General features: G+C 40.9%; 1 protein-coding gene across 1 annotated transcript in view; it reads left to right on the top strand.

The window, feature by feature from the left end:
* Nucleotides 1-27,256, top strand: part of obscnb (obscurin, cytoskeletal calmodulin and titin-interacting RhoGEF b) — a 67,734-nt gene that overhangs the window by 37,147 nt on the left and 3,331 nt on the right. The window contains 38 exon segments of the mRNA XM_030074514.1: nucleotides 1,604-1,676; nucleotides 3,828-3,850; nucleotides 4,095-4,198; nucleotides 4,639-4,801; nucleotides 4,935-5,201; nucleotides 5,646-5,915; nucleotides 6,985-7,251; nucleotides 7,774-8,052; nucleotides 9,399-9,656; nucleotides 9,908-10,174; nucleotides 10,829-11,101; nucleotides 12,500-12,766; nucleotides 13,164-13,439; nucleotides 13,640-13,912; nucleotides 14,077-14,367; nucleotides 15,184-16,515; nucleotides 17,327-17,608; nucleotides 18,404-18,485; nucleotides 18,676-18,797; nucleotides 18,945-19,142; nucleotides 19,242-19,280; nucleotides 19,363-19,461; nucleotides 19,847-20,065; nucleotides 20,229-20,262; nucleotides 20,354-20,406; nucleotides 20,495-20,593; nucleotides 21,533-21,589; nucleotides 22,710-22,849; nucleotides 23,936-24,136; nucleotides 24,286-24,362; nucleotides 24,468-24,638; nucleotides 24,835-24,994; nucleotides 25,302-25,418; nucleotides 25,546-25,710; nucleotides 25,846-26,004; nucleotides 26,114-26,291; nucleotides 26,481-26,594; nucleotides 26,839-27,006. Of these exon segments, the coding sequence (XP_029930374.1) occupies nucleotides 1,604-1,676; nucleotides 3,828-3,850; nucleotides 4,095-4,198; nucleotides 4,639-4,801; nucleotides 4,935-5,201; nucleotides 5,646-5,915; nucleotides 6,985-7,251; nucleotides 7,774-8,052; nucleotides 9,399-9,656; nucleotides 9,908-10,174; nucleotides 10,829-11,101; nucleotides 12,500-12,766; nucleotides 13,164-13,439; nucleotides 13,640-13,912; nucleotides 14,077-14,367; nucleotides 15,184-16,515; nucleotides 17,327-17,608; nucleotides 18,404-18,485; nucleotides 18,676-18,797; nucleotides 18,945-19,142; nucleotides 19,242-19,280; nucleotides 19,363-19,461; nucleotides 19,847-20,065; nucleotides 20,229-20,262; nucleotides 20,354-20,406; nucleotides 20,495-20,593; nucleotides 21,533-21,589; nucleotides 22,710-22,849; nucleotides 23,936-24,136; nucleotides 24,286-24,362; nucleotides 24,468-24,638; nucleotides 24,835-24,994; nucleotides 25,302-25,418; nucleotides 25,546-25,710; nucleotides 25,846-26,004; nucleotides 26,114-26,291; nucleotides 26,481-26,594; nucleotides 26,839-27,006 (7,617 nt within the window).

Genomic DNA, 27,256 nt, shown 5'->3' on the forward strand with positions numbered 1-27,256 from the left:
TTGAATGACCTTGAGCCTTTGTTCCCATGTATTACCTTACTTTCTGCATCATTGGGAGAAGTAATGCCACTCACGCATATGTACACTGTTGCTTCAAGATTCAATGGTTTTAGCACTTATGCTTTGCATATTTCTGATTCTCTAGTCTAAGGCAGTGTAGGTCAAATGTCATGTTTAATTTCATAGCTGTGAAGGTTCCAGCTACTGGAGAGACTCCTAAACAGCGGCTGCAAATACAGGAGACCCAGAAACCAGAAGTGGGGACTGAAGGTATGGAGAGACACAAGGAACAATGTTCGCATGGCTCTTGTCAGCTTCTGTCTTGTATCCAGGATATAACATTTGTCAGTATACAGTACTGATAGAGGTCTCCACCATGAGGCAGAAATAGATTGTAAAGAAAGTATCGGAGAGTATAGCAAGTTGCTTATGTTGGCTAATGAATGTTTCAAACATAAAGCAAGGCTGCTTTTGTTCTTTTGTTGGCTCTGTTTGGCTGTACTGTCTGTCCTATGGCACATGTTTTTCTAGGTGTTTTACTGCTGTTTTATATCAGTTCTGTTTTGAACATGAGATGCTTTGTTGCCCAATGTTTGTGGTAGGAGAAGGTGGTAGATTGCTGCTGTCTTTTGGAGTAGTGGCAAGACAAACTTTTATAGTAATTGCTGTTGGCTGTAGCTCTGTTGATTCTGATTGCAAATTTCTGCTCTCACAGATGTTTGCTTGTCCTAGTTTTCTTACTTCTTATACATGGTATGGAACACAACACATTTACTATGGAACTAATGTGCCAAACTGAAAAATGTGACTGTGGCAGTTGTGTAGGCTTTGTCGTATGATTCTGGTTGGCTGTGTATGTTTTTGAAATCATCATTGTGTTTTATCATAGCTGAGAGGACTGCTGCAGGAGTCACTGCCAAACAAGATACAAAGAAGCAGGGGACCAAAGAGGCAGCAGCAGGTATAGAAGGATGTTCGCTGTTCTTTGGCTTCCTGCTTCCTCCCAGTTGTACATTTTCCTGTCATGTCCCGCTTAGTTGTTGTTGTGCTACTCAGCTGCACTGATGCTTGTTACTGTATGGTTTGTCTAGCGGTATTGTACTGTATATTTGCTGTATGTGGTACTTTTTTTTTTTTTTTTTTTTACAGTTCATGGCTCTTGGTGGTAATGACATGAAAGACGAAGAACAGTTTTGTCAGCTGCTGCTATCTTAAGACATGTTGGTTTATTAGACTCAAGACAGAAGCTCATCTGTTGATCCTGTGTTTCAATTTGAATCTGTGCATGTTCATGCTCCTGTGTCAATATGATTTAATATGAATTGATTTAGTTCAGTTCCAGTGTTGTAGTGCTGTAATGATGTCAAAACAGAGGAGCAAAATGTTTGGAAGAAAAGGTACATCCATAGCTCCATTCCTAGTCATATGATTCAGTTCATCTTCAGTAAAGGGACAGAAAAAGATTGATTTTGTAAATAAGAGGCAGGGTGATTCTGAAGAAGATTGTGTGCTCAGCAAATCTTCACTGGATAAATAAATAGCAAAAACAAGTTATGTGGCCGGTGGCACTGTCAGCAGCATATTTCATTAGAGGTTTAATCAGGCCTAAAATGTTTTATCACAGTGGTGAAGCTGCCAGCTTCTTCAGTGGCTGCCAAATAAGAGTCTAACAAGCAGTTCAAAAAAATTGGCAGAGATTACAACCAGATAGCCTTATGTTACCACAATAAAGTGTAATCACTCATGTGTCGGTGTGTAGTATCTGAATGCAACACAGTTGATTCCCATTTGTCCATATGCTGGTGCTTTATCTTTTGGAGAAAAAAGCTCAGTCTTGGCATCATTTGTGTTATGTGTTGTTGTTAAGCTGCCATTATCCATGCAGTATGCACGGATGTTGGCATTTTCTTCAAATGAAGTGAAGTGGTGCTTTTGCTTTTAAAACAATGGTTGTAAAAAAATATGTGTAGCTGATGTTTTGTCTGTAACAATGTGGTGCTAAACCTTTTTTATAGATTACCTTTGGTTTGCTATACTATTCTGTCTACTGGTGCAATTTTGTACTTCAGGTCAGGATAAAATGTATTTTTACTATACACTGCAATCGCAGCTGAGAAGTCATAAGCCCCTGCAGTAAGTTAAGCCTCAAATATAAGAATCCAATAAGGAGTTGAAAGTATGCATTCGGCAAAAAACTGCAGGAACACAGTTTGTTTTGACCATGGACAGGGTCCTGTTTGCATCAGTTTTTGTGTGCTTGGGTACTTCCAAATCCTAAACTACGTTATGCTAAGTTATGCTAAGTTATGCTAAACATCCAGACTGTGGTGCACGTCTGATGGCCTTGTTTTGTGGGTTTGCTTACCAGCCTGACTCATTTGTTCGCTGAGGAGTTGGAAATTACTCAAAAGTTGCATTCATTTTGTAAAGCATTGTTCATAGATAAATTAAAGAAAGTTGTGTCCATTACGGCTACAGATGGAGAGCCTTTGTTGGGAGATGGTGCATAAAATATAGATTCAAACATGGTGATGGATTTTTTGCTCATTCTGGAGTTGGTGACTTGCACAAAATCAACTACATGTTGACCAAAGAGAAGTACAAATCTACTCTGCTGTGGCATGCCATCCTGTCCAGCTTAAAGTTCATTTTCCTGCAGAGCAATGATCCTAAACATGCTTTGAAGCTCTGTGGAGATTTTTTGAAGACCATGGAAGAGAAAGGAGTGCTGAATTGTATTGCTTTCCCTCTGTAGTCACCAGGCCTTAACCCCACTGAATATTGGGGAACATTGTTGAGAACCTCTAAAAGGAGAAAAGGCATATTTATGTTTGAAAACAAACAAACAAACAAACACTTTTTTTGTTAAATGATGAAACATCGTGGACTCTGACTTGAGGAACCTGCTGCATTTGTGACCCTAGAGTAGAGCAATCAGTTTCTTCCACTGATCCACAACCAGAAACTCAATAGGAGATTAAAAAAAAAAAAGGGGTGGCTGCCCTCAGTTAGAAATAATTAGCTTGTGCTGTGTTGCGTTTTTTGAACATTGTGTTGAACCTTGTGTTGATTTATCCTTGACTCCATATTTTTATTTGAAACAGGAATTGTTTGCTGTGCAGCATTTTGTGTAAGTGTTTGTGTGTGTGTGTGTGTGTGTGTGTGTTAGGGCTGTGCCATATCATGTAATTCATGGTGATACTGGTAGAAATTTGTACACGAAAAAAGTGCTATATCATGATATCAACGATATAGTAGCATAATGACATGATGACATGATAAAATGATGATACTTTTGCATACCCTATTGCACAGCGTACAGCGTTCTCTCACCACAACAACAAACAGCAGCGTCAGCCTCTGACCAGGAAGTAGTTCAGTGTTTTCCACACTGGCCAGGTACATTAACAGCTGCCAAAATATGATTAAAATCATTCTGGATCTCCCATTAGCGCCATTAGTTTCACATCACTCCCACCCCCACCCCTTTTGTGCTCACCATCAAAATATAACCAGCACTTTCGTTTGCCCAGACACAGTCTAGAGTAGAACTGGCCATTAAAATTCATTAACTTTATGGCACCTTAAATACCTTGCTATGACAGATGATTGGACAAAGGATGCTTCATTCAGTACCATGTTACTTTTGACTGTTTTGATTCATCATTAACAACAAACACAACTCACCTTGCTGTCATGAAAGTGGAATTGTGGGTGAAAAAAGTTCAGGACACATGCTGTGTTTTCTGGGTTGGGGAGGCAAGCACAGTGAGCAGGGTAAAATTGAGTAAAAACACTAAATTAAGGAATTAAGATGGTGAAATAAGAGACAGCAAAAAATTAGGCTAATGTAATTTTTCAACTGTGTGTGTCTGCCTCCTCATGTCTATTTGAGCAGTTACTTACTTTATGCTTGGTTTGTCTGTCTTGGTGTTGTTCATATGCTTAGTCAAGTAAGTTGAAAAGGGGAAGAATAAACTGTCATGAAAATGTTTTTTTTTTTTTTTTTTTCAGCTTTCACCTGTTATCAAATCTGAAAACCTGTGAGTTAGACCACTTCGTCCATATGCTTACTTAATTTCTTCAATCCCTAGCTCTTCCAGTCATATTCACTCGAGAACTGGAGAGCCACGAAGCTGAGGAGGGAGGCTGTGTCACCCTGCACTGTGAGCTCTCTAAACCTGGGGTCCCTGTGGAGTGGAAGAAGGGAACACAGGTGCTGCAGTCTGGAGAAAAGTACCAGATGAAGCAAGAAGACTACAGTTTTGAGTTAATGATCTTGGATTTGAACCCTGGAGACACTGGAAGCTACTCATGCTGTTTCGAGGACATGGAAAGCTTTGCCTCTCTTATAGTAAATGGTAGGATGGTGACCAATTTGAGACAATTTCAACAATGTCGTCTTCTTTACTATGGCATCCTTATACTGAAAGAGCTTTTTATTTGGTCACTCTTCTTTCTTCCACTACATTTCTGTGACTCTAGTCTTGATCATGAAGATAATTACCATTGGTGATTTCTTTTCATTCTTCAGCTCTCCCAGTCACATTCATAAAAGAGCTGAAGAACCAATTAGCTGAAGAGGACGACAGTGTCACCCTGCAGTGCGAGCTCTCTAAACCTGATGTTCCTTTGGACTGGAGGAAAGGAGAACTGGGTCTTTGCCCTTGTGCCAAATATGACATTAGACAGAATGGCCACATTGCCACACTCGTAATCCATGATGTAGACGTAGAGGATTCTGGGAATTACACATGTGACATTGGTGATTGTCAAAGCACTGCACAACTAGTTGTAAAGGGTATGCTAGTTGGAAAATTATCTATACATCTCACTTCTTTACATGTGCAGTAGTTTTCTGTGTGTGGCAGCATTTTTTCTATCTCAGTTCTCCTAATTTTTCCTATGCATTTCCTCATTTTCCTCCCTTACAGCCAAGGCTGTCTTTTTCAAAACACAGCTGGAAAACCTTGACAGGCAGGCAGGGGAGACAGCTACTCTTCACTGTGAAACCACAAAACCAGGAGCCCGGGTGGTCTGGAGGTGTGGTGACAGGGTGCTGGAGTCTAGCAGCAAATACCAACTGAAACAGGAAGGCGCCGTAGTAGAGCTTGTAATCTATAAACTACGGGAGGCTGACTCAGGAGAATACTCCTGTGACACAGGCAGCCAGAAGACATCAGCTATTCTCACTGTGCAGGGTAGGAATTTTGTATTCAGGAACTTCTGTATTATTCTTGTCAAACTCTCTCTGGAGTCATATATTCTGTGTCATTCTTTGTTTCCTCACTGCTTTCCCACAAGGATAAAGTTGAGCATGAAATCCTGTTGACAGATCGAGTTTTTGGTCTTCCTGATGTAATCCTTCATACCACATGTCCTAAGTTAAACAGTCTTGTTCCTTGTTTTGGGGTTCGCAGTTTCCAACACACTTCTAACTATTCACACAAACACTTTTCTGTTCTGCTTGATCACTGATCTCATCCCGTCATTTCTGTCATTTTCTTGTATCTTTTTTCACACACATTAACACTGTCTCACTCTTCATCTTTAGAAGCACAATAGAAATCTTTGTCCTTGTCAAGCATGTGCTCAGGTCAACGAAGAAATACGTAACTATATCACTAAAATTATGTGTCAAACAGAGCTTGAGGTTACCATAGTGAAATTCTTGGAGAGCTGTGTCGTGTGCGAGGGAGAAGATGTCCACTTTTCATGCCTGGTTTCTCATGAGGAGGCATCCCTGGCCCAATGGAAACTCCAGGACGTCCCACTACAGAATAATGAGATGAACGTGATCCAGACTGAGGGCCGGGTGCACAGCCTCACACTCAGAGGTGTCACCAAGGCAGACTCAGGCATTATCACCTTTACAGTGGGTAACCACACTTCCACTGCTTGTCTTACAGTCAGAGGTAAGAGGAACACTTAGCCCTCCAAATCTAATGACAAGATCTAACCCTCACTTTTTCTCTCCTGCAGTAACATTTGGGGTATGTCTGTTAATTTCAAAATCATGGCCATCTCCATCTTCCTTGTGGGAGTCCTGCATTTGTCCTTTTGCAGCGTTTAAACACGAGAAGCATTCCTAAATCTTGAATGCTTGTCATTTCCAACAGGTCACTTTTCATTGAGATGTTCCCCATTCACTGTCACTTCTCACTTTTATATCTACTTTCCAGTCTATCCCATTGTATTTCTATATGCATGTTTACTCCTGCTCGTTCTTTTGAAATGAGAACACATTTTCTTGTTTCTCTTGTAAATGTACTATCACTCATGTTGTTGTTCAACATGAGAGTTTACCAGTTATGTCTTCAGCACTGTACAAAATGAATGCATTTTTTTTCACCATGCCGTTTCATCAAATAACTTGAGCACTGTGTGTCATAATTAATTTACTGATTGTCTGTATCTTACTGTAAACAATTTGTTCATAAAAAAATGTTTTCATCTTTCCTAATGACTTTGCTATACTATAATCTCACAAATTCGAATTTTAATAGCTTTGTGCAAATATCAGTACTTTTTTCCATTTTGTTTAGCAAGGTAATCCCCTGGTGCATCCTTCAATTGATAAACTGTCATTTGTTTTAGTGATGCCCTCAAACAATCTTTGCACAATAATGTACAGCAAGACCAATTAATGAGTAGCTGTTTTACAGTGTGTATATATATCAGTATCTGTTCAGAGCAAAGTAATTTGTTCAAGAATATACGAGTTGAATAATTTAATTGGTGTATAATTTCTGATTCAGTCTGTCACTGATACAGTGGGACAAGACTGCAGGTTAATCCACGACTGTTAATTGTGTTTTATTTGCTCTTTTTATGCCTCTTGATACTCTGGAATAGTTGAAACTGTGAGTATTAATAACTGAAAACAAGAATGTCTCTTGAGTATAATTCGTGTTTTTGCGCGTCAGTTTATGTTCCTGAACCTTCTTAACATATCGCCCTAATCTATGATGGTCTTTCTGGCAGTGGCACCTGTTGTATTCAAGAAGGAGCTGGAGAGCCAAGATGCCCTGGAAGGAGGCAAAGCCACCCTGTCCTGTGAGATATCCAGCCCTGATGGCAAGGTGACCTGGAGGAAGGGTCCAACTGTGCTCACCCAGGGGGAGAAGTACTCTATGGAGCATAGAGGTTCCATCCAGATCCTGGTGGTCCATAAGCTGAATGCGGAAGATAGTGGAGAGTACACCTGTGATACAGGGGACAAGCAAAGCACTGCTACCCTGACGGTGAAAGGTAACAGAGCCCATCTTCATCTCATCTATGTGTCCTGTCTCCTGACTGCTCCGGTCATTCTTCAATATGTTCATCCTTTGTTCATTCATCCCATCATCAAGTGCTGGATAAAATCTTCCTCTCAGAATGTTTTTCTCTTGGATTCACTCACAGTTGTAATGTTAAGTGTATCATTTTAGCATGGAATTAGTGTTGTATTTATCTGAATTTGGTGGTTACAGTTTAATTTTTGGCTTGTTGTGTGATGGAAGTTCAGACATCACACAGTAACTCTTAAAACAAGTATAAATTCAAGTTGGTGCATCAATGACTAGCCTATTTTTTAAGTGTAGTGTTATTAAAATTAGTCTAATTAGTTTTCACTGTGAGTGGCACATCCGTTCCCTTTTGCTTACACTTAAAGCAAAGTCAGTAAGTATTAAGAGTGATGTCTTCGGTGGTGGATACATGCTCTTAGTGATATCTTCTTGGGACCTTGCTTAGATCTGATCACTGATCTCCCATCATCCCATTCACCCTCAGAGTGTGTGCGTATCATCCGAGAACTCTGTGATATCACCGTGACCACTGGACAGGATGCTGTCTTTGAGGTTGAGTTGTCACACTCAGGGGTAACAAATGGGGAGTGGTGGCTCGGAGACAACCTCCTCCAAAATAATGATCTGAATGAAATGAGCTGCCAAGGTAGAGTGCACCGCTTGGCCCTGAAGATGGTGACTACAGATGAATCAGGCGATGTGGCCTTTGTTGTAGGAGAAGAGAAGAGCGTGGCCTGTCTTCTGGTGGAGGAGAAACCCAAAGGTAATAGAGAAGACATGATCCTTAGAGATTTTTGTCCTCACTTCCACCACACAGCTTTGCCTTGGCAAATGGAAATCGGCTGGCACCGTCATCTTCAACATCCTAACTTTTTTATACGTATATTCCATCGCCTTGCATTTTATAGCATCTGCTGTAAAAAAGAAATGCTATCAAAATGCCAACAAGAATATTATCACACTGAAGTAGAAAAAGCGACTTTCTTAATAAACACGGATTTTCCATGTCATTGCATTCATTTTATAGCATCTGCTATAAAAAGTTAATAATTAAAATGTGGCCTAACATACTTATTGCTTACCCTAAAACCAAAATAATAAACATTTTGGTTCACCACATTTCAGGAACTCAAGAAAGAAGTCAAGAAATTGAGTAGTTGTTTCATTGTTTGATAAATATGAAATTGATTCCTAGCTCTGTTAGCTGAGGGGTGTACTATGAGGTGTGACTAGCCAGGTATTGTGTGGCTTAAGTCTGAATTAGGAACAAGGCTTGCTTTTACTCTGGCTTGATCACCATGTAAATTTAACACCTGATACATAACCTGCTATGTGGAAGGTTATGTTCAGACTTATAGCCTAAAATATATAACTATCACTATTTGACCGGTACACTCCCATGGAAAATGTGTCGACGTAGTTGTGCTGATAGTTAGTGGTTCTGTTCATATGGAAAGGTCATTAATCCAGCAAAATCTTTTGGCTACTCTGATTATGTTCTTCTTGTAAGATATATACAAACCTACAGTATGAGAGCTGAAGTGTGCTCTGGTGGAGCGTAACTTCCTCCAGACTTCCTCCTCTCATTTTTGCCCTGGTCACTGCAGGCAACATCAGCATTTTAATTTTACTCAGGCTATAATCCATACAGGAAAAGACAGATGAAGACACGAAAAGTACTCACCACTTTGGATGATATATTTGTGTTTAACTTGATTTGGCTGCAGCTAACATCAATAAATTGCTGGGATTGCAACTAACATATATAATGTTGAGAATAATCCCTTTTCACATACAATTCTTGACATAATTTTCATGAAAATGACAAGTGTAGTCAAGCCTTAGTTAAAGTAAATTGCACATGAATGTGAATTAACATTAGCATTAACATTAGTCATAAAAAAGGACAATGTAGTGTTCACTCCCTTGGTGAACATGTCATTTATAAAATGTATCTTCTCTTTGACAGAATATACAAGTCATTGCATGCAGCTGTCTATTTGAATATAGTTGTTAATTATAGTAGAATGTAGAGGCAGGAAGACAGGAAGTAATGCGTATAAATGCCCTCATTTATTGAATTTAGTTTCGGGTGTCCCATATTTACAGTGCTAATACTAGAGAAGCCACACAACACACTGGCTTTAGAGGGTGAGACTGTCACCCTGTCCTGCACCATCTCTGACCCCAAGGCCACTGTCACCTGGATCAGGAACAACATGGCCATCAAAGCCGGGGTCAAATACGACTTGAAGAAGAATGGAGCGTTCCAACAGCTCCGCATCCACAACCTGGTGCCAGAAGACTCAGGAACATACTCCTGTGATACAGGAGACGCACATTGTGACATCACCTTGACTGTGGAAGGTAAAGAATGATGCCAGCTGTAGAAAAAATGTCCTTTTCCTGTTGATCAGGTTCATGCCTGTGGATCAAGATAGCATTGGAATGAACCTCCTACAACATTCTTGAATTCCCATTGCCCCCTGACATCCACCCAATCTGCCATCACTGTGCATCACCAAAACCATCTTCTCTTTCATCCATCAAAGATGTTAATCTTCAGTTTACCATCTCAGCATCTGATGCCAAATTTGTCCATTTTAAATTTTCACCAGGTGCCCCAGCATTCTTCAAGAAAGAGCTCAAGAACCAGGAAGCCATAGAGGGTGATGATGTTATACTTTGCTGTGAGCTGTCTAAGCTGGGTGTTCACGCTGAATGGAGGAAAGGAGGTGTAGTGCTCCACCCTGGTAAGAAGTATGAGATGAGGCAGAATGGATGCATTCACGAGCTCTGTGTACGGAACCTGGAGCCTGAAGACAATGGCTACTATACCTGTGACGTAGGAGACCAACTCACTACAGCCTTTTTGGCAGTGCAAGGTAGTCTACCTCAACAGTGTTGCATCTGTCCCTGGTTTTCAATTTTCATGCCAGCCAATTTAATTTGACTGGATTCTGGTGTATTGTGTTTTTTATCATTGGTGATTTTCATGAAAGTAAAAAAGATATGTTTATAGGCAATAACATAATTCCTGGAAATGACTGAGACCATAATAGCAAATTGCTCACTGTGACAAATAAAGTTCAACTTTATTTAGAGGTCTTAATCACTGTTGCAGTCTCTGAGGGCGTTACAGGCCCACACTTTATAATGACACGGCATGACCTAGACTCCCATAAAATTAAATTAAAAAAAAAAAAAAAAAACTCCCAAAATCCCAGGCCAAAATGAGGAAAATGGAAGATTTTCCTCATTTTGGTCTGGGATTAGTAATATGTACGTAATATGTGTTTAGGCAGGGCTATCTCTTTGTAAACTGTTATATATAGTATATATGGTATTATATATGGTATTGTTTGGTCTTGTATATCATTTTACCATTCAAGTTAACATTATGGTGATGATCTTCATTTTTGTTTTTTGACTTTCTCATATATAACTTAATTAGGGACTGTTGGCAATCAAAATATAGCTCATTGTCTGAGTAATATTGGAACCTCAGTGTATGCATGTGTGTATGTTTCACTCAACAGTGAAAGAGGTCTACATTGTGTCTGGTCTAAAGGCCATCGATGTCTTTGTTGGGGAATGGGCCACCTTCTCCTGTCAGCTGTCTGGTAGGATAGCTGGCAAGGTACAGTGGTGGCTGGATGGCACCTTGCTGGAGAACAGCCCCTTCAGTGAGATTGGGCTGAACCGGGGCCATATCCACACACTGACCTTAAAGAACCTGGCCACAGATGACTCTGGCACAGTCATGTTCAAAGCCGGCAGTGTGGTGTCAACAGCCAAGCTCTTAGTCAAAGGTATCAGGGTATAAGTAAAAAAAAATAGTAAAAAAATAAAGCTACTAGAGAGGCTTAGAGGAGGAGAGCATCAGAACCTTTCAGAACCTGCAGCAATTTAATGCAACAGCTCAACTCTTACAAGTGCAGCGTTTTTACTGAAGATTCTACTGCGATGTGTTACATTGGTGAGGCTAAGTATAATGCCAAATTTTCCCTCCCTATTTTTACTAAGTCCTTTCAGGATATGATTAACAAAATAGTTGGTACACTGCCCTGTTTCTTAAAGAATCTCAGTTTTCTGCAGGAGTTCATGAAAGAGTTCGAAGCTCCTTCTGTAAATTTAGAATGAGTAGAAGCTTGAAATGTGGTGTTTTCAGTGCTTCATCCATGCATGAGCAGACAGTGTTTCTCATTTAATTAATAGCAATAGTAGTAGAGTGTTCCATGCTGTATGTTTTGGTACCAGTGAAAACATACAACTGGGTGTAGCACCACAGAAAAGTTAAATTAGATTAGGGTTGAAGAACATCTAAGGTCAAGCCTTTTTGGCAGAATATTTGTCAATGACACAGAGAATCAGACCTGAATACCTTTTAATTCCAATATTCACCAATTATTTTGATTGTCTAACAGAAATCCATTATTTTCACATTTTGTTTCTTTTGACTTATCTGTTAATGTGTCTCAGGTATGTTTTGATAGGAACTCGGTATCCTTTGGTAATATGTATGATAAGCAATGCATTATTGGTTGACTGATTTGATACAGTGGGAATAAACACAGACAGGCATTTTTCCCTCTGAATTACGCCTGGTTTTGGTAATGTTGATGTGTGATGCAGGTTTTATTATGTAGACTTGAGCGTGAGCCATTCAGCAGTGACTATAGAAATGTGGAATTGCGTTAGGGAAGTGCTGCTCCACCCATCCACTCAGGCTGGCCACTGTCCCATACTCACCTTCATTCTCACCTCCACGTGCCTCTCGCTATTCCAACTGCCCCGCCCCTGGCCTGCAAGCACTAAAACCTCTAACCTTTCAACATCGACCCAATGAGTTTGGCATTTCTATCCACCTGTCATGCCCTCATCTGTCATCAGCTGCTAGCACTTACTGGCCCTCGGGTATACCTTGATGGTTGGGCTTTTTGACCCCTCTTTATTTTGAGAGTTCATATAAGAAAACACAGAGGTCAAGCAATGTTAGCATAGTGTATCATTCTGTTTAATGGTGCCATATTTATACACTTTGTATTGGGTACACATGCTAATGCAACATCATGCTAATATCAATCAAATGGGAACACAACTCCAAGGAAGGGGGGTTATAAAGCCCAAATGTCAGTCGGCATGTCCTGTGCATGTCCTTACATCTTATGGCCAGGCCCTGACCCCATGACCCCGCCCCCCATCCTCAGATCCCACAGTTGAAGTGGTGAGCGAGATGGAGGACCTTGAGGTGGTCGAAGACCAACCGGCTGAGTTCATCTGCCAGTACTCAAGGCCAGTCAAGGCACAGTGGAGGAAAGACGGGCGGCCATTGCAGCCTGATGGCCGAAGGGTGGTAGTGGAGCAGGACTGGAATGTGGCTCGCTTGTACATTAGCCGTGTGTCCGCTGCGGACAGGGGCACATACTCCTGTGAGGCAGAGGGGACCTGCGTGGTTGCCTCACTGCATGTGGCAGGTGAGCTTCCCTCCACATGGAAAGAGCATCTGCCTCATGGGATTCCCCCATACACAGCTTTGATAAGGTTTATTGTAGCAGGATGATATCTAACAATACTGTTGTCCAAGAAAGTTAGTCTCATGGTTGTCATATAAGAAATGTGCACATTTATTTCAAACCCTCAGTAAGTATATGTTGTGAATATGTAGTTTCTATGCAATTTGGCAATGTTTCCAGTTTTTTTCTTTTTTCTTTTTTTTTTTTTTGAAGTGCCTCTTTATGTCTACATGTAACATTTTGCCACTACATCACTCTTTGATCATCACAAAATTCTTTTACCAAAAAAAAACTCAAATAATTTTCTTCCTATGCCTCACAGTCTTCCTTGATTGTTTTTTCATTTTCCATACTACAGCCAAACCCATTGGCATTGTCCAGGGCCTGGAGAATGTGGAAACCTTCGATGGCGGCGAAGCGCTATTTGAGTGTGCTCTTTCTCGTCCTGAGAACAAAGACTGCCGCTGGCTTCTAAATGGCAGACCAGTGAAGGAGTCGCCTAATGCTGAGATTGTTTCATTTGAGAGTGGCCGTCGTCATCTCCTCTTACTGAAAGAGCTGCGAGTTGAAGACAGTTGTACAGTGACCTTCCAAGCTGGCATAGCTTCCACATGTGCCCAGCTCTCTGTCAAGGGTGAGTCATTGAAATTAAATCATTCAAATTAATCTGAAATAATCAAATTATTGTCAAATTATTATTGTCAAATTATGACAATCTGTCAGTCAAAGTTTTTTACACAAAGCCAGTACTTCCAGTCCAGGTGTATTCACTCTGCTCTCTCAAACTATCACTGAAAATCATTTAATTTCATAATTTGGATTTTCTCTTCAAAGGATGGCAGCTGGACATTGTGAAGGGTCTGGAGGACAAGGTGGCTGCAGTAGGAGAGAAGGTTGAATTTTGTGTTGAGCTGACTGAGCCTGTCCCTGTGGCGGAGGTTGCTTGGTACGCCAACGGGGTTGAGATAAAACCCAGTGACATCTGGGCCATGAGGATTGATGGCCGTTCTTACCGCCTTGTCTTGAGACAGGCACCTCTCTTACCCCAGCAGGAAATCACATTTGCAGCCAGAGATGCTATCTCTTTGGCCAAACTCACCATTATCAGTAAGTTTTGGAGAAACTGCCCAGCTGAAGAAGATTGTTATTCTGAACATTGCCTAAAATGACTAAAGCTGTTTCTACTGCTCAGTATTTTATTATTTTATTATTTTATTTCTTTCTTGGTGGTCATAGATGCCTCTGACTCTTGTTACTTTTTTTCTCAACAGCTGTACCTGATCCTCCAGAGGACCCAGAGATCCTCAGTAAGACTAAGCAATCTGTTACCCTTTCTTGGTTCACTCCTCTACATGATGGAGGCAGTCCTGTTTTGGGCTATAGGGTAGAGATGCGGCTGGTGGACAGTGCCCTCTGGCTGCCATGTCATTCAGAACCTGTGTGTAACACAGAGTTTGTAGTTGAAAATCTCATCCCGGGCAGTGCCTACAGATTTAGAGTAGCGGCCATCAACAGAGCCGGGACTGGAGAGCCTGTTCAGCTGCCTCAGACAGTGCAGCTTGGTAAGTGGACGTGATTTTGTTGAATTAAACAAATTATGTAATATTGCAATATTGTCTATAATTGTAACATAATCCTTAAAACTGCTGCTATAGTAAATTGTTAATAAACTCCAGTGTAAAATTTTGTCTTGCTAATCCATACAAAATAATTAAAAGAAAAAAAAAATGTTTGGGCAAAAACTGTAGTCATGTACAGATATACCTTTACAAATTTGCAGTTTTTGAGTCATTGAAATAACAAGAGCAGCGGAAAGCAACATACCAGGTTGCCATCTGCTGCAATACATGTATATTTATTTTTTATTGTTACACAGAGGCACCTGTGACAGTGACACAACCAGTAACCTGTCCAGACCTGCAGGCAGGTAAGATGGTGTGTGTGCAGTGATGGTGTTCTTGGGTTAGGGGGTTGTTGGTTGCATGGTGCAGGATGTCAGAGAGCTGGAGGTGGGACTAAGTATCAGTTCATCACAGAGAAACAAGTAAGTAAGGATTAATGCTCATCAAGGCATGTACACCTGTATGGCCTCAGGTGAGGTCAACAACTCTTTCCAGCTTAATCTTAAGGGAAAATGAACCATTAGTTCACTATTGTCTCTCTTGTTGTTCATCCTGTATGTCATGCGCTGTAGTTAAAGACCTCTATAAATTGATCACACAAGATGAATTGAAGGCTTCTGAGAGAGCTGTTTGAGTCTGAGTACGTAGAGTTTGAATAGTTCAGCTCTGCCACCAGTTGGGTAAGTTGTGTTTTGAGGATGCCCATGTGTTTCAACATTTATGAAAGCATTATTGGATGCTTCATTGTGGTTATAGGTACAGAGGTAAAGCAGGCAGAGCCGGAGGAAGTGGAGCAGCCCTGTCTGCCCCCTGAAGCTGCTGAAGAAGGTGACCTCCATGAGCTATGGGAGGCGTTGGCCAAGAAACGCCGTATGAGCCGAGAGCCCACTCTGGACTCCATACCTGAGGAGGATGGTAAAGGTGGTCAGGATAAATCAGGACAGAAGGAAGTGAAGACATCAGAGAAAGTGGAAGTGAAGTCAGCAGAGGAGCAGGCTGTTGTGCCAAAGAAGCAGCCAGAGCCCAACTTTTCCATCAGCTCTGAGGATGAGTCTGTGTCTGGTGGTCCAACACTTGTGTCCTACCTCAAGAAGAGCAGCAAGTCTGCTGTCTCACAAGCCTGCGACACAGAGACTCTGTCCACTGAGAGGTTCTTTGCACATTTCAAGATGACAGATGAGAAAATAGTACAGCAGACTGAAGTGAAAACTACCTCAGTTCAGCAGACAGAAATAAAGCAAGTGAACGAAGAAACAACTAACATTATGGAGATCAGTAAGGACGATGAACCTGAGCTCAGAGAGGCTGCCATTAAGATCCAGGCTGCATTTAAGGGCTACAAGGCCCGCAAGGATATGCGTCCTGTCTTTAGAGAGGTCTTTAAGGACCAAACCAAAGAACCTAACGGCACCATACATCTGGAATGTGTGGCAGAAGGTAAACCTGACAAGGTGCGATGGCTGAAGGATGGAGAGCCCCTGTCAGATGGCAAGCACCACCATATCGATATCTACAATGATGGTACCTGTTCCCTGGTCATCACTGCCATCACCACCAAGGACACTGGGGTTTACACATGTGAGGTCACCAACAAATTTGGAGTCACCTCTCATAGTGGTAAGGTGACAGTGGGAACCGTGAGAGAATCATCTGGGAGACGACCACTGACGGTGGGCTATAGTGCTGACAGCGAACCTGAGAGCTCCTCGGGTAGTGAGATGGATGAGTCACTTAGGATGGCCAGCAGACGCCTTCGCCGCCTATTGCGCACACGTCTGCCACCAGATGTGGAGGAAGAACCATTTGTCAGTGCAGACGAAGGAGACCTGCGCCCCCCAGATCCCCACTCCTACCGTGAGGATGACCGTTACATCTACATTCGCTTTGATACACGGGCGGAGGCTGAGGTTGCCTCGCAGAGGTTCCAGGAGATGTTCACAGCCCAAGGGGTTCCTGTGGAGACCACCATCCTGGAGGCAGGACCTGTCAAAGTAGAGCTGCGAATTATGAAGATGGGCTACACAGAAGATGGCACACAGACCCCAACACAAGATAAGCAGATTCCTGCATTCATGGCTGGAGCCCCTGGTAGGAGACCAATAGTGAAGCCACTCTCTTCTCAATGATATCACTGTATAGTTACTATATATTGTCATATTCAGTCATCAAAATTAACAAGGTATCGTATACATCGTAATGTACATTTTCCTTTATCATGTGAAGGAAGAATATATAAAATCTACATCAGAACTATAGCATTAACATTTTCAGCTTGTATCATTTAATTACTCTGGTGTTTAAAAACATAGGAAGAGACTTTCATTGTTAAACTGTGTTTATATCAACTAAATAAATGTGATGTTGTGATGTGAAAACCATACTGTCCACAGTTGTGCTTTGCACATGTTGTTTGTCCTCTGTTGTGTTTGTTACTAGCCTACTGACTGTGGAAGTTTGTTTTGTGTTGTCTGTGCTGTTTGAGGTCACATTTCCTTTGTAGGAGGCCTGTCTTTGACTACTGTCAGTCCACATTTGTATTTTGTATATGTATGCTCTTTTAATATATGCTATGATCTCTTCATCTTAACTTTTATGTGTTTCTCAATGTATGTGCTTGTTTCTAAACACTTATATCTTATGTTAATATTAATGTTTAGTCACCATGCCTATCCATTCTCCATTCTTCATTGCATGTCTGCTTAACAAAGTCTTTAATTGTTTGTGCTTGTTATTGTTACCACCATTATTTAATTTTATCTAATTACAACATCATCTGGTCAGAGACAACTTACCATGGAAATGGCAGCACTATATAATTCATAGAAGATTTCTTGCAGTCATTTTAGAGCGTACCTTAAACTTTCTGATGTCTCTGACTATTTGTTGTCTTCTTACCCAGCTGCCCCAGTGTTCTTGACAGAGCTGCAGAGCCAGGATGTTCCAGATGGTTACCCAGTCAGCTTTGACTGTGTTGTCATTGGAAAGCCCCCTCCCAGTGTACGCTGGTTCAAGGATGGCAAATTACTGGAGGAGAATGACCATTACATGATCAATGAAGACCAGGAGGGCTGCCACCAACTCATCATCACCAGCGTGCTGCCGTCTGACATGGGTGTCTATCGCTGCATGGCTGAGAACAGCAGTGGCATTGCAGCTACTAAGGCTGAACTCAGGGTTGACAGTGAGTAAAGACACAGCACTCATTTGTTGTACAGCATTTGTTAGGACTTTTAATGAACTACATTCGTTGGTTACCCAAAGTAATCCTACCATTAAAGGAAATTCACACTACCACACTATTAAAACCATCTGAGCGATCTGAGCGAACAGGCGACTGTCAAGATATTTCTAGCACAACTATATAAGAGAGCCACAAAAGAGCCTCATGTCAGTTTTCAACAATCATGCATTGAAGGAGAAGAGGCAGAGGTACCAATTTCTTCATTGACAATAGTGAACTCTGTCAGTGAAGTCAATAATGCAACATAGCCACGAGAAATGTTCCATTTTGAGTAAAGAGTACGGCTTTCAATTTTCCCAAGTGGTAAAACTTGTTCTCTTGCTTTATATCACTATTGTTCTCTCCATCATGTAAAACCAACAACTAGATGCGACAATTCTCTAGAGGTTTTCAAAAGGCATTTTGGGAAATCACTAACTGAAGTGAAAGAGATGAAGCAACAAAAAAACCCAACAACATTTCATTGTAAGATAATTCCTGCAATGCACTGAACATTGCAGTTTGATGATATCATAACACTTTAAGAGCAAATGAGAGTGGCATTTTACTGTTACCCTACTGCTAACCTGAATCTGATTCTCCTTCTTATCTTCTTATCTTAACCTTAAATCCAAATCCTCCTGGTTCATACAAGGGAATGGAAAGCTATATTACAAACATAATCACATAGATACACATAGGGCCCCAGATTTTGTTCATAACTGTATATTACAATAAAGCTTTCCCTCGCCCCAGTGTCTTGCAGCTCAGATTATGACACTGCAGCTGATGCCACTGAGACATCTTCCTACGTCAGTGCCAAGGGCTACGTGTCCAGGTGAATTTACCACAGTTTTTCATGCCTATATATATGTATCTCTCTCTCTCTCTCTCTCTCTCTCTCTCTCTCTCTAGATATATATATATGTGTGTGTGTGTGTGTGTGTGTGTGTGTGTGTGTGTATAGTGTTCAGAAATTCAATAATATTGAATGCTTTAAGCTGCAGTGTTAGTTTCTCCTCATACAGGGAAACTGAGGCCTTTGAGTCAGTAGCTGAAGATGAGCAGCTACCCCAAGTGGTGGAAGAGCTGCATGATGTTCATGTCAGTCCAGGTTCACCCATTGCTAAGATGCAGCTAAGAGTGAAGGGTAGGTTTATTAATCGCCACCAATAAAACATCAAATAGCTGGTTGTGCCTTTCCTATAACATAATAGTAACATGACTACATGACAATTGTGTACATGATTAAAGGGCTGTGTTTCAGAAAGATGTACATTAATAACTTGTCCGACAGGTTTCCCCAAGCCCAGAGTGTACTGGTTCAAAGACGGCCACCCTCTGCGACCCACAGAAAGGATTCTGTTGCTGACAGAGAGGGATGTTCATGGCTTGGAGATCCTGGAGGTGAAGAGAGAGGATATGGGAGAATATTCAGCTTACATCAGCAATGCAGCCGGTTCTGCATACTCCTCTGCACGACTGCTAGTTCTGAGTATGTGCCCGAATACATTTTTCTTTGTCTTGAGGTTAAAAGTTGGAGTTGTGATGCTCTGAGGTTTACAGATATAGTAACAACTCTATTTTACAACAGGTCCAGGGGAGATGATGCCTCAGGATACAGCTAAAAAAGGTACTATGACATTCACCCTACAAACAGGACATAGCTATAGTACATTGTGATACTGCTCTAACTTTATACTACATTTTCACAGACTCCAAGGAGCCCCTGGTGCCACCTCGTTTTCTTGAGAAGTTCACCAACAGGAAGGTGAAACAAGGAGCCAGCATCACTTTGTCTGTCAAAGTGGAAGGTTTGTTCTCTGCACTGTGGGAATTTATTAACATTTTTAAAAATGTACTCTTCCAGGGTTGCAGGCCAATTCACCAAGCCAAGATAAGCTTCATGAGTATACTGTATGAAAATAAAAAAACAGATTGACTGACAGCAAATAGAATGAGAATCCCCTGACGAATAGAATGAGAATCCCCTGACTAATCCTCATAGCAGGCAAGAAAAAAACGACACAAAAAAAGAGAAAAAAATGTAAGAAATCTCGAGAAGGACCATCTCAGCAACAGTGCAAAGAGAGGATTTCATTATAGTAGCATCCAGATGAACTGATGCAACAAGTTTCTAGGTTACCTGTCACGCAGGTTACATTATCAAATCCCCCATTTTCATTCCTCTTCTTCCAGGTTCTCCCACCCCTATGGTCACCTGGCTAAAGGAGGAATCAATGGAAGATGTGCTGTGGATCAAGCCTGATACAAAGGGGTACAAAATAGCGAGCTCAGGGCGCCAGCACAGCCTCATCTTGATGGACGTGGGCACAGAGTACACTGGCACCTACACCTGTATCGCCACAAATAGGGCAGGACAGTCCATCTTTACTGCCCACTTAGAAGTTGATGAAAGTAAGGAAAAAGGAAATGAGGATTTCACACAGTTTAATAACCATTTGTTATTTTCTCAGGTTTCATGCAATAAGCTGAGTATTGTTAGAAATAATTATACCTGAGCATTATATTTAACACATACAGTAAAAGTGCTCATTTTTTACTCCCCATTTATTCCCAGCACCACGACCAAAGCCAGAGACCAAAGTCACAGAGTAAGTTTTTGTTGGAGTTTTTGTTAAGTCATATATTATGTAAATACATGTAAATGTGTCTGAATAAAATTAAACATGTAATTCTGTTCAGGGTTCTTGGGATTACAGTCAGTCCTCCAGAGGAGGAGGCTAGCAGAGGAAAGGGTAAGTCACCTAATATCCCCTGACATTTTATGTATTATAATATATTGTAATATTACAATATTGATGGTGTTATTTGTTTCCTTTTCAGAGGGTAAAATACCCTATCTTGGTGAAGTTGGTTCAGAGGAATTCCTCATGAAGCTCACCTCCCAAATCACTGAAATGGTGTCAGCTAAGATCACTCAAGGTAAATGTGGGTTACAGACTGTTTGTTCCAAACTATGAAGTAATGGATTACATTTAATCTACAGTGCTTCATACTAGATATATGCTGAGCAATGGAATATGTCCTGGTCTTCTGGACAATCCGTTGTGATGATGAGCTGAAAAGAAGAGAAATAGAATTGGGTTCAGAGCTTCTGTAACTCGGAAACTTCTGAAAAGAAGAGTGAGTTACAGAACAGCGTGTACTACTTTTTGGATAGCTTTTTTACAAAAATTTGTCTGAATTCAAAGTATGAATTCAAAGCCCATAGCATAATGCCATCACAAGCTAAGTTATTTGTTAAAACAATTAATGACAGTCATGGTTGTAACTGTGGTTTTATGAATTCTCAGTGACTACCAGAGGCAGTGCTTAACACGCATGTTAAATGTTTATCTCAATAAAACATCTGTGACCTAGCATGAAGTAAGGCACTAATGCCCTCAGCATTACCCAGCAATGTCAGGTAATCAGTGAAATTACCTGAAGTAGCTGAATAAAAACCTGATTTCTCTGTAAGGCACATGGTTGCCTATTCCTCTGCTACCTGACACTGGAAAATAATTTTCTGCTCATTGTGCTTTTGTGTGACAGTCAAAGCAGGTTTGAAGACAATTCAGTGAATTTCAACTCCTGATTCAAGAATTGTGAATGCTTCATTTAATCTGAATGCTGTAACACCTCAATTCTTGAATTAGAATTCACTGTTATAGAAACAGAATTGACAGCAAACCTGATGGAACAGAAGTGCCTCTTCGCTGCTCTCTAGTGCTTGTTTTGTGTGCATTGCTCTTCCATGTGTGTATGTCTTACCACCTCTCCTTCCTACAGAAATCAATATTTCATTTTCATATTTTACCATCCACCATCTCATCAATCCATTTATTCAAATGCTCATCCAATCATTAATTTGTTATTCAGACAGCTTACAGAATCAGCAAGTGCTCCAGTGGATGAAATCATGGCCCAAAACATCCAGTATGTATCCCCAGTGCATCAACTTTCACATTAGCCATACCTTCTTTCCACAAGAAGTCCATCCTGTTAACTGTATTGTGTTTTGAAAATAGCACAGTGATGAGAGACATTTTTGTAGGTGAGGAGATGACTTGTGGAAATGATTTTGACTCACCCTCAATCACGGTGCATTGGAGATATGGAGAAAATCATTTGAATCTTTGGTGGACAAAGCTCTCATCACCACAGTTCCTTCATTTGCCCTATCATTTGTATATATAAATAGGAATAGGAAATATCAGTACCATTTTACAATAAGTCTATCTTTATAAATGGTGTATAGTGAGCCTGTATCAATGTATGAAGACTGTTTAGTATTAACTTAACTGACCTAATTATAAACAGTTCATAAATCCTTGATAAAGGTAGTCTTATTATAAAGTGGTACTGAAGTATCTTTTCCCTCTCCTTGTTGTTTGTGCTCCTTGATACCACCTCATCCAGTGTCTTTTGTCAGTGTTTTGAAGTGAACAGGGAATTTGACCAGCTGACAGCTGGAATACATGCTCACTGACAGACATGTATGTGCAGAGCTCAGCTTATACAAGTGTTACCTGCACTTTCTCTTGCATGTTGTCAGAATATTAACACAACTGTTACAGTAAAACATTTGAAATCAAATGATTCTTGTGAAGTTTTCAGCAGCACTAACTTACAGCTGCAGACAAGTCATATTTAGTGAGCTAATTGTTCATTCAAGAGAATTTAGCTGCTCTTTTGAGTTATTTTGATGCCATGTTAATTAAGCACCATCATCACCATGGTCATGGTGCTTGAAATCTGATTTTGAGCTGACTGATCAGTGTAAGCCTGCTGTGCCTCATTGAACTTAACAGAGTGGGCACTACCTTTTGAAACCAAATCCTCAAAGATAAGTAGTGATATGACCTCAACTTAGAGCAAAGTGAGATGTCAGTACTTCTTTGTTAGAAATGCTGGAAAATAACATTTTTATCCGTCAAATCAGTGAGAAACCAAGTTTGCAGTTAAGACACAAATTACTTTTAATCAGAAATGTGTGTTTTTGGACACTTGGACACTGTTTTCCTCTGATTGCCTCCCTCCTTCCTTGCTGCATCAGCTTCACTGCGTGTCCCAGGTGCAGACAGTGACGACGAGACCAAAACCCCCTCCCCATCACCCCATCATGGTCACTCTCGTCCTCCCTCTCTCATTGTTGATTCCTCCTCTGAGTCTGATGAGGGTGATGCCAGGGGAGAGGTGAGATATGGAAGCCTTCACTCTAGTATGTAGTGGACCATAATTTTCATGACTGTGACTCATGGTAGTTCAGTGTTTGTCTTGGTCTTAGGTAAGGAAAAATCACCTGCAAAACAGAGTTGATGTATTTAATTTCAGGAAATTCTTGATCCATACTTGTCGATAGTTGATGTGTGAAGGCACTCTGAAGTTGTTTTGTTAAAGTGTGAGGATGACAAGGAGGTGGCCTTGTACAATTTATTTTAATTGTTAGAACAAGCTGAGATTTATTTTCTCTCTTTAGTAATGATGTCAGTTCTGAAACAGAAAATTCACTGCCCTTTAAATCCACTACATAAACCTTGACTAAGCATCAATTAATTTTACATAGAAGAAAGTGGGAGAAACAAAATGTTTAAACACTTAGTTTACATCATGTCTTGTACTGCACTCTACAGTAAACACTCAGATACAGACACCCAGGCATTTTATGAGTGTCAATTCAGAACAGGTTTCTGTAGTGTTTATAGGTTTCCGCAGTGTAGTGGTTATCATGCTCACCTGTTCAAAACATTATCTTGAATGCATATATGGAATTTATATATTTTTGCCATGACTGTTGACTTGATATTTTGCAGTGTTCATTGTATATATTTTTTGCTTTGCCATTAAGTTATATACATTTAATATATTTTCATCCATGTCTTTTTATTTATTTAATGTTCTTTTTTGCTGTTCTAAAGAAGCCTTCTGGCCAGAGCATTTGACACAATTGTGCTTGTATAACCGGAATGACAATAAACCATCTTGTATCTTGTATCTTGTAAAAAGGGGTACAGGCAACTGAGGTAGAACAGGAAAGAAAGTGCACAGAAAGAAATCTATCTTGGCAGGACTAGCCTAGCAGTATTTGGCAAGGAGACCTAGAATGAGTGAATGAAAAATGAATAATCAATATGCGTGTCTGCTACCTGGTTGCAACACAGAAGTAATTGTCTTGAACAAAGCATGTAAGGTCAGGAAGACACTGGAATGACAATATTAGATTTATATCACATTATGGTGAATTCATACTGTTTTTCTGTGGTCATTGATGTATGTGTACAGATGTTTGACATCTATGTGGCAACGGCTGACTACAACCCCACCATGGCAAGCTCAGAATCCATCTCTCTGAAGGAGGGACAGTATGTTGAGGTTCTTGACTCAGCCCATCCACTCAAATGGCTTGTCCGGACCAAGCCCACCAAAACTACACCATCCCGCCAAGGCTGGGTCTCACCTGCCTACCTTGACAAGAAACTCAAAGTACGTTGAGGCTGCAGCAGTTGCCCCAAGAAGGCATCATCTATGTAGCCCGTTTCACCATCATTAGATCATTTTCTTAGGTTTTTTTTTTTTTTTTTTTCAATTTAACACTCTAAAACAATTGTTTAATTACTGCTCTGTTATTCCAGCTCTCTGCTGACACAGGTGATCTTCCTGAGACCAGTGCGGAGGAGGTGTCTGAGGGTGAATACAAGAGGAAGCTATTGTAAGTATAATAGATCTACAGACATTGAACCGTACTTTGCCAATAGAATCTAAGGGTGCAATTTGAGTAACATGCTTCATATTTCGTATTATTTTGTGTTTCTAGGCAACTGATACAGGACTTGATAAATGACGAAGCAGAGTTTGTCAAAGAGATGGCGTTCTTTACCTCCCATCACCTGAAGCATGTGGACAGCACTGATGCCCCAGCAGACATCACCAGCCAGAAGGAGGTCATATTCCGCAACATTGAAGCCCTCAAGGCCTTCCACAGCGAGTGAGTTCATCTCATTGGTTACTTGTTTGCTTCAGCTTGTTCTGGTGTTCCACTCAACCATTGCATTTAAAAAAGCAAATGAAAGAGAGAATGTAGAGAGAATAGTTTGAATCACCTGCTCACCTGAAGGTTTTTCAGATTTAGATTTTCCTCTGTTTTTTAACCAATCAATGTATTCTCCTGCTGTGTTCTGTAGTGATTTTCTCCCCAAGCTGAATGAGTGTGACACGGATGATGATGTTGCCATGCGCTTCCTGAGGAGCAAGGAGGGCTTTGAGAAGTACCTCCAGTATCTAGTAGGTCAGAGTGAGGCAGAATCTGCTGTCAGTGACAAGACTGTCCACCGCTTCTTCAAGGTAAATGATACATTCAGGCTTATTATTACTGCACTGTGGGCTATACACTGCATATGTATACTGGACTATGATTTTATGGCAATGGAGGCCTGTTCTTTTACAATCACCCTAAATGGTACCAGGTAAATGCCTGACCAGAGTAACTAATTGTAGTTGCAACTGAGTAGGTCAGACTTTAAAGCAGCTGAATTACTGATGAAATCTCAAAATCACTAAATCACAACTTTAGGATGGTAAATGCACAATGATTTAGGCAGACTTTGTCAAAAATTCCTGTTGCCAATATATATATGTATGTATGTTGTAGGACTACACAGAGAAGGAGCAGGCCAGTGCGGACCCTGCTGCCCCTCCTGTACTCAGCATCAATGCCTACCTCAAACGGCCACTGGACAGGATTCAGAAATACAAAGCCGTTCTGAAGGTGACAAGCTTTTTAACACAGTTAAAGCATGCAAGCAGAAGAGGTTTATGTCTCTGCATTACAAATGGAAATAAATTATTTGCATATGTAAACCACTGTTTCCCCATGTCATTATTCTGATCTTTAGGAGATGATCCGGAACAAGGCAAGAAATGGTCAGAACTGCTGCCTACTGGAGGAGGCCTATGCCATGGTGTCATCACTTCCTCAGCGCTCAGAAAATACCCACCATGTCTCCATGATCGAGAACTACCCTGCCACCCTGGAAGTACTAGGAGAGCCCATTAGACAGGTACGAACTAGATATCGCAGTATTGCTGAGTAATGATGAGTAGGAGTTTGAGTCTTCATAGCTCGAAATCAAGCAAGTTTGTTTTGGAGGCTTGATTGTATTTGATTGATTGTTGATTCTCTTCTTTTGCACCAGGGACCCTTCCAAGTGTGGGAGGGTGCTCCTGGAATTAGGACGTCCTCCAGAGGTCACCACCGCCACGTCTTCCTCTTTAAGAACTACTGTATAATCTGTAAACCCAAGAGAGACAGCAACACTGATACTCAGGCCTATGTCTTTAAAAACATGATGAAGGTAAATCCTTTGGTTTAATTGCTCTTTCTTCGTCGTCATGACTGTGATTTTTGCAATGTTAGAGTCTGCAGCCTGACTGATGTTTGTTGTAATCTTCATTCTGTTGCAGCTAAATAACATTGATGTGAATGAGACAGTGGAAGGTGATGACCGTGCCTTTGAGATCTGGCATGAACGCGAGGACTCTGTACGGAAGTACACCCTGCAGGCCCGCACAGTTACCATCAAGAATTCATGGCTCAGAGATTTCCGAGAACTTCAGCAGCGCTATAGCATGCCTGCATGGAGTGAGTGGGATACAAGCACACACACAGTCACATTAATGTGTACACATGCATGTGTAATCTTACTCTCATTCTTTCTGCACCTATCACTCTTGATATTTGATATTCACTGTAATGTATAAATATTTAAAATTTTATTCTCTTAAAATCATTATCCAAACATTGGATTTCATGGTTAATCTATTTTTGCAGGTCCCCCTGATTTTGATGAAATTCTGGCAGACTGCACAGCCGAGCTGGGACAGACTGTTAAGCTTGCCTGCAAGGCCACTGGAGTACCCAAACCTGTGGTCACCTGGTACAAAGGTAATAACACAGCATTTATTGTCTGACATCTCTACTTCACTGAACAGTATATTATGTAGAGGAAAGTGTGCGTGTGTGTGTGTGTGTGTGTGTGTGTGTGTGTGTGTGTGTGTGTGTGTGTGTGTATTGGTGGACAGGTCAGTGTATGGTACAGTGATTGATAACCTCCATGTTTGTCCTTCATAAAGTGCAAATGTTGCTCTTTATTATAACTATGGTATGTTTGTTTTCTTGTTGGACACAGATGGACGTGCAGTGGAGGCTGATCCTCATCACATTATCATCGAAGACCCTGATGGCTCCTGCACACTGATCCTGGATAACATGACAGCAGATGATTCTGGCCAGTATATGTGCTTTGCCACCAGCTCAGCCGGCAATGCTAGCACTCTTGGAAAGATCACCGTTCAGGGTAAGTGGTGTATGAGGAAGAGGTACATCATCACTGTCAGATGAAAAGCTTGTATCTCATAAACATCAGTTTAAAGGGTCAACTTTTCAGGAACTTAAGACAGACAGCCATAAAGCCTTGGTCTTAGCTTGACTGCCATGTATATTTGAGTTTATCCAGGGGGATTTCAAAAGTTCATAGAGGAAAACTGGAGTTAGGTCTTCATATAATAATTGAGATATTTTTTAAAGGAATTATCAGTGTTGAAACA

Source organism: Myripristis murdjan, chromosome 17 (assembly GCF_902150065.1).
Source record: "Myripristis murdjan chromosome 17, fMyrMur1.1, whole genome shotgun sequence".
Taxonomy (NCBI): domain Eukaryota; kingdom Metazoa; phylum Chordata; class Actinopteri; order Holocentriformes; family Holocentridae; genus Myripristis; species Myripristis murdjan.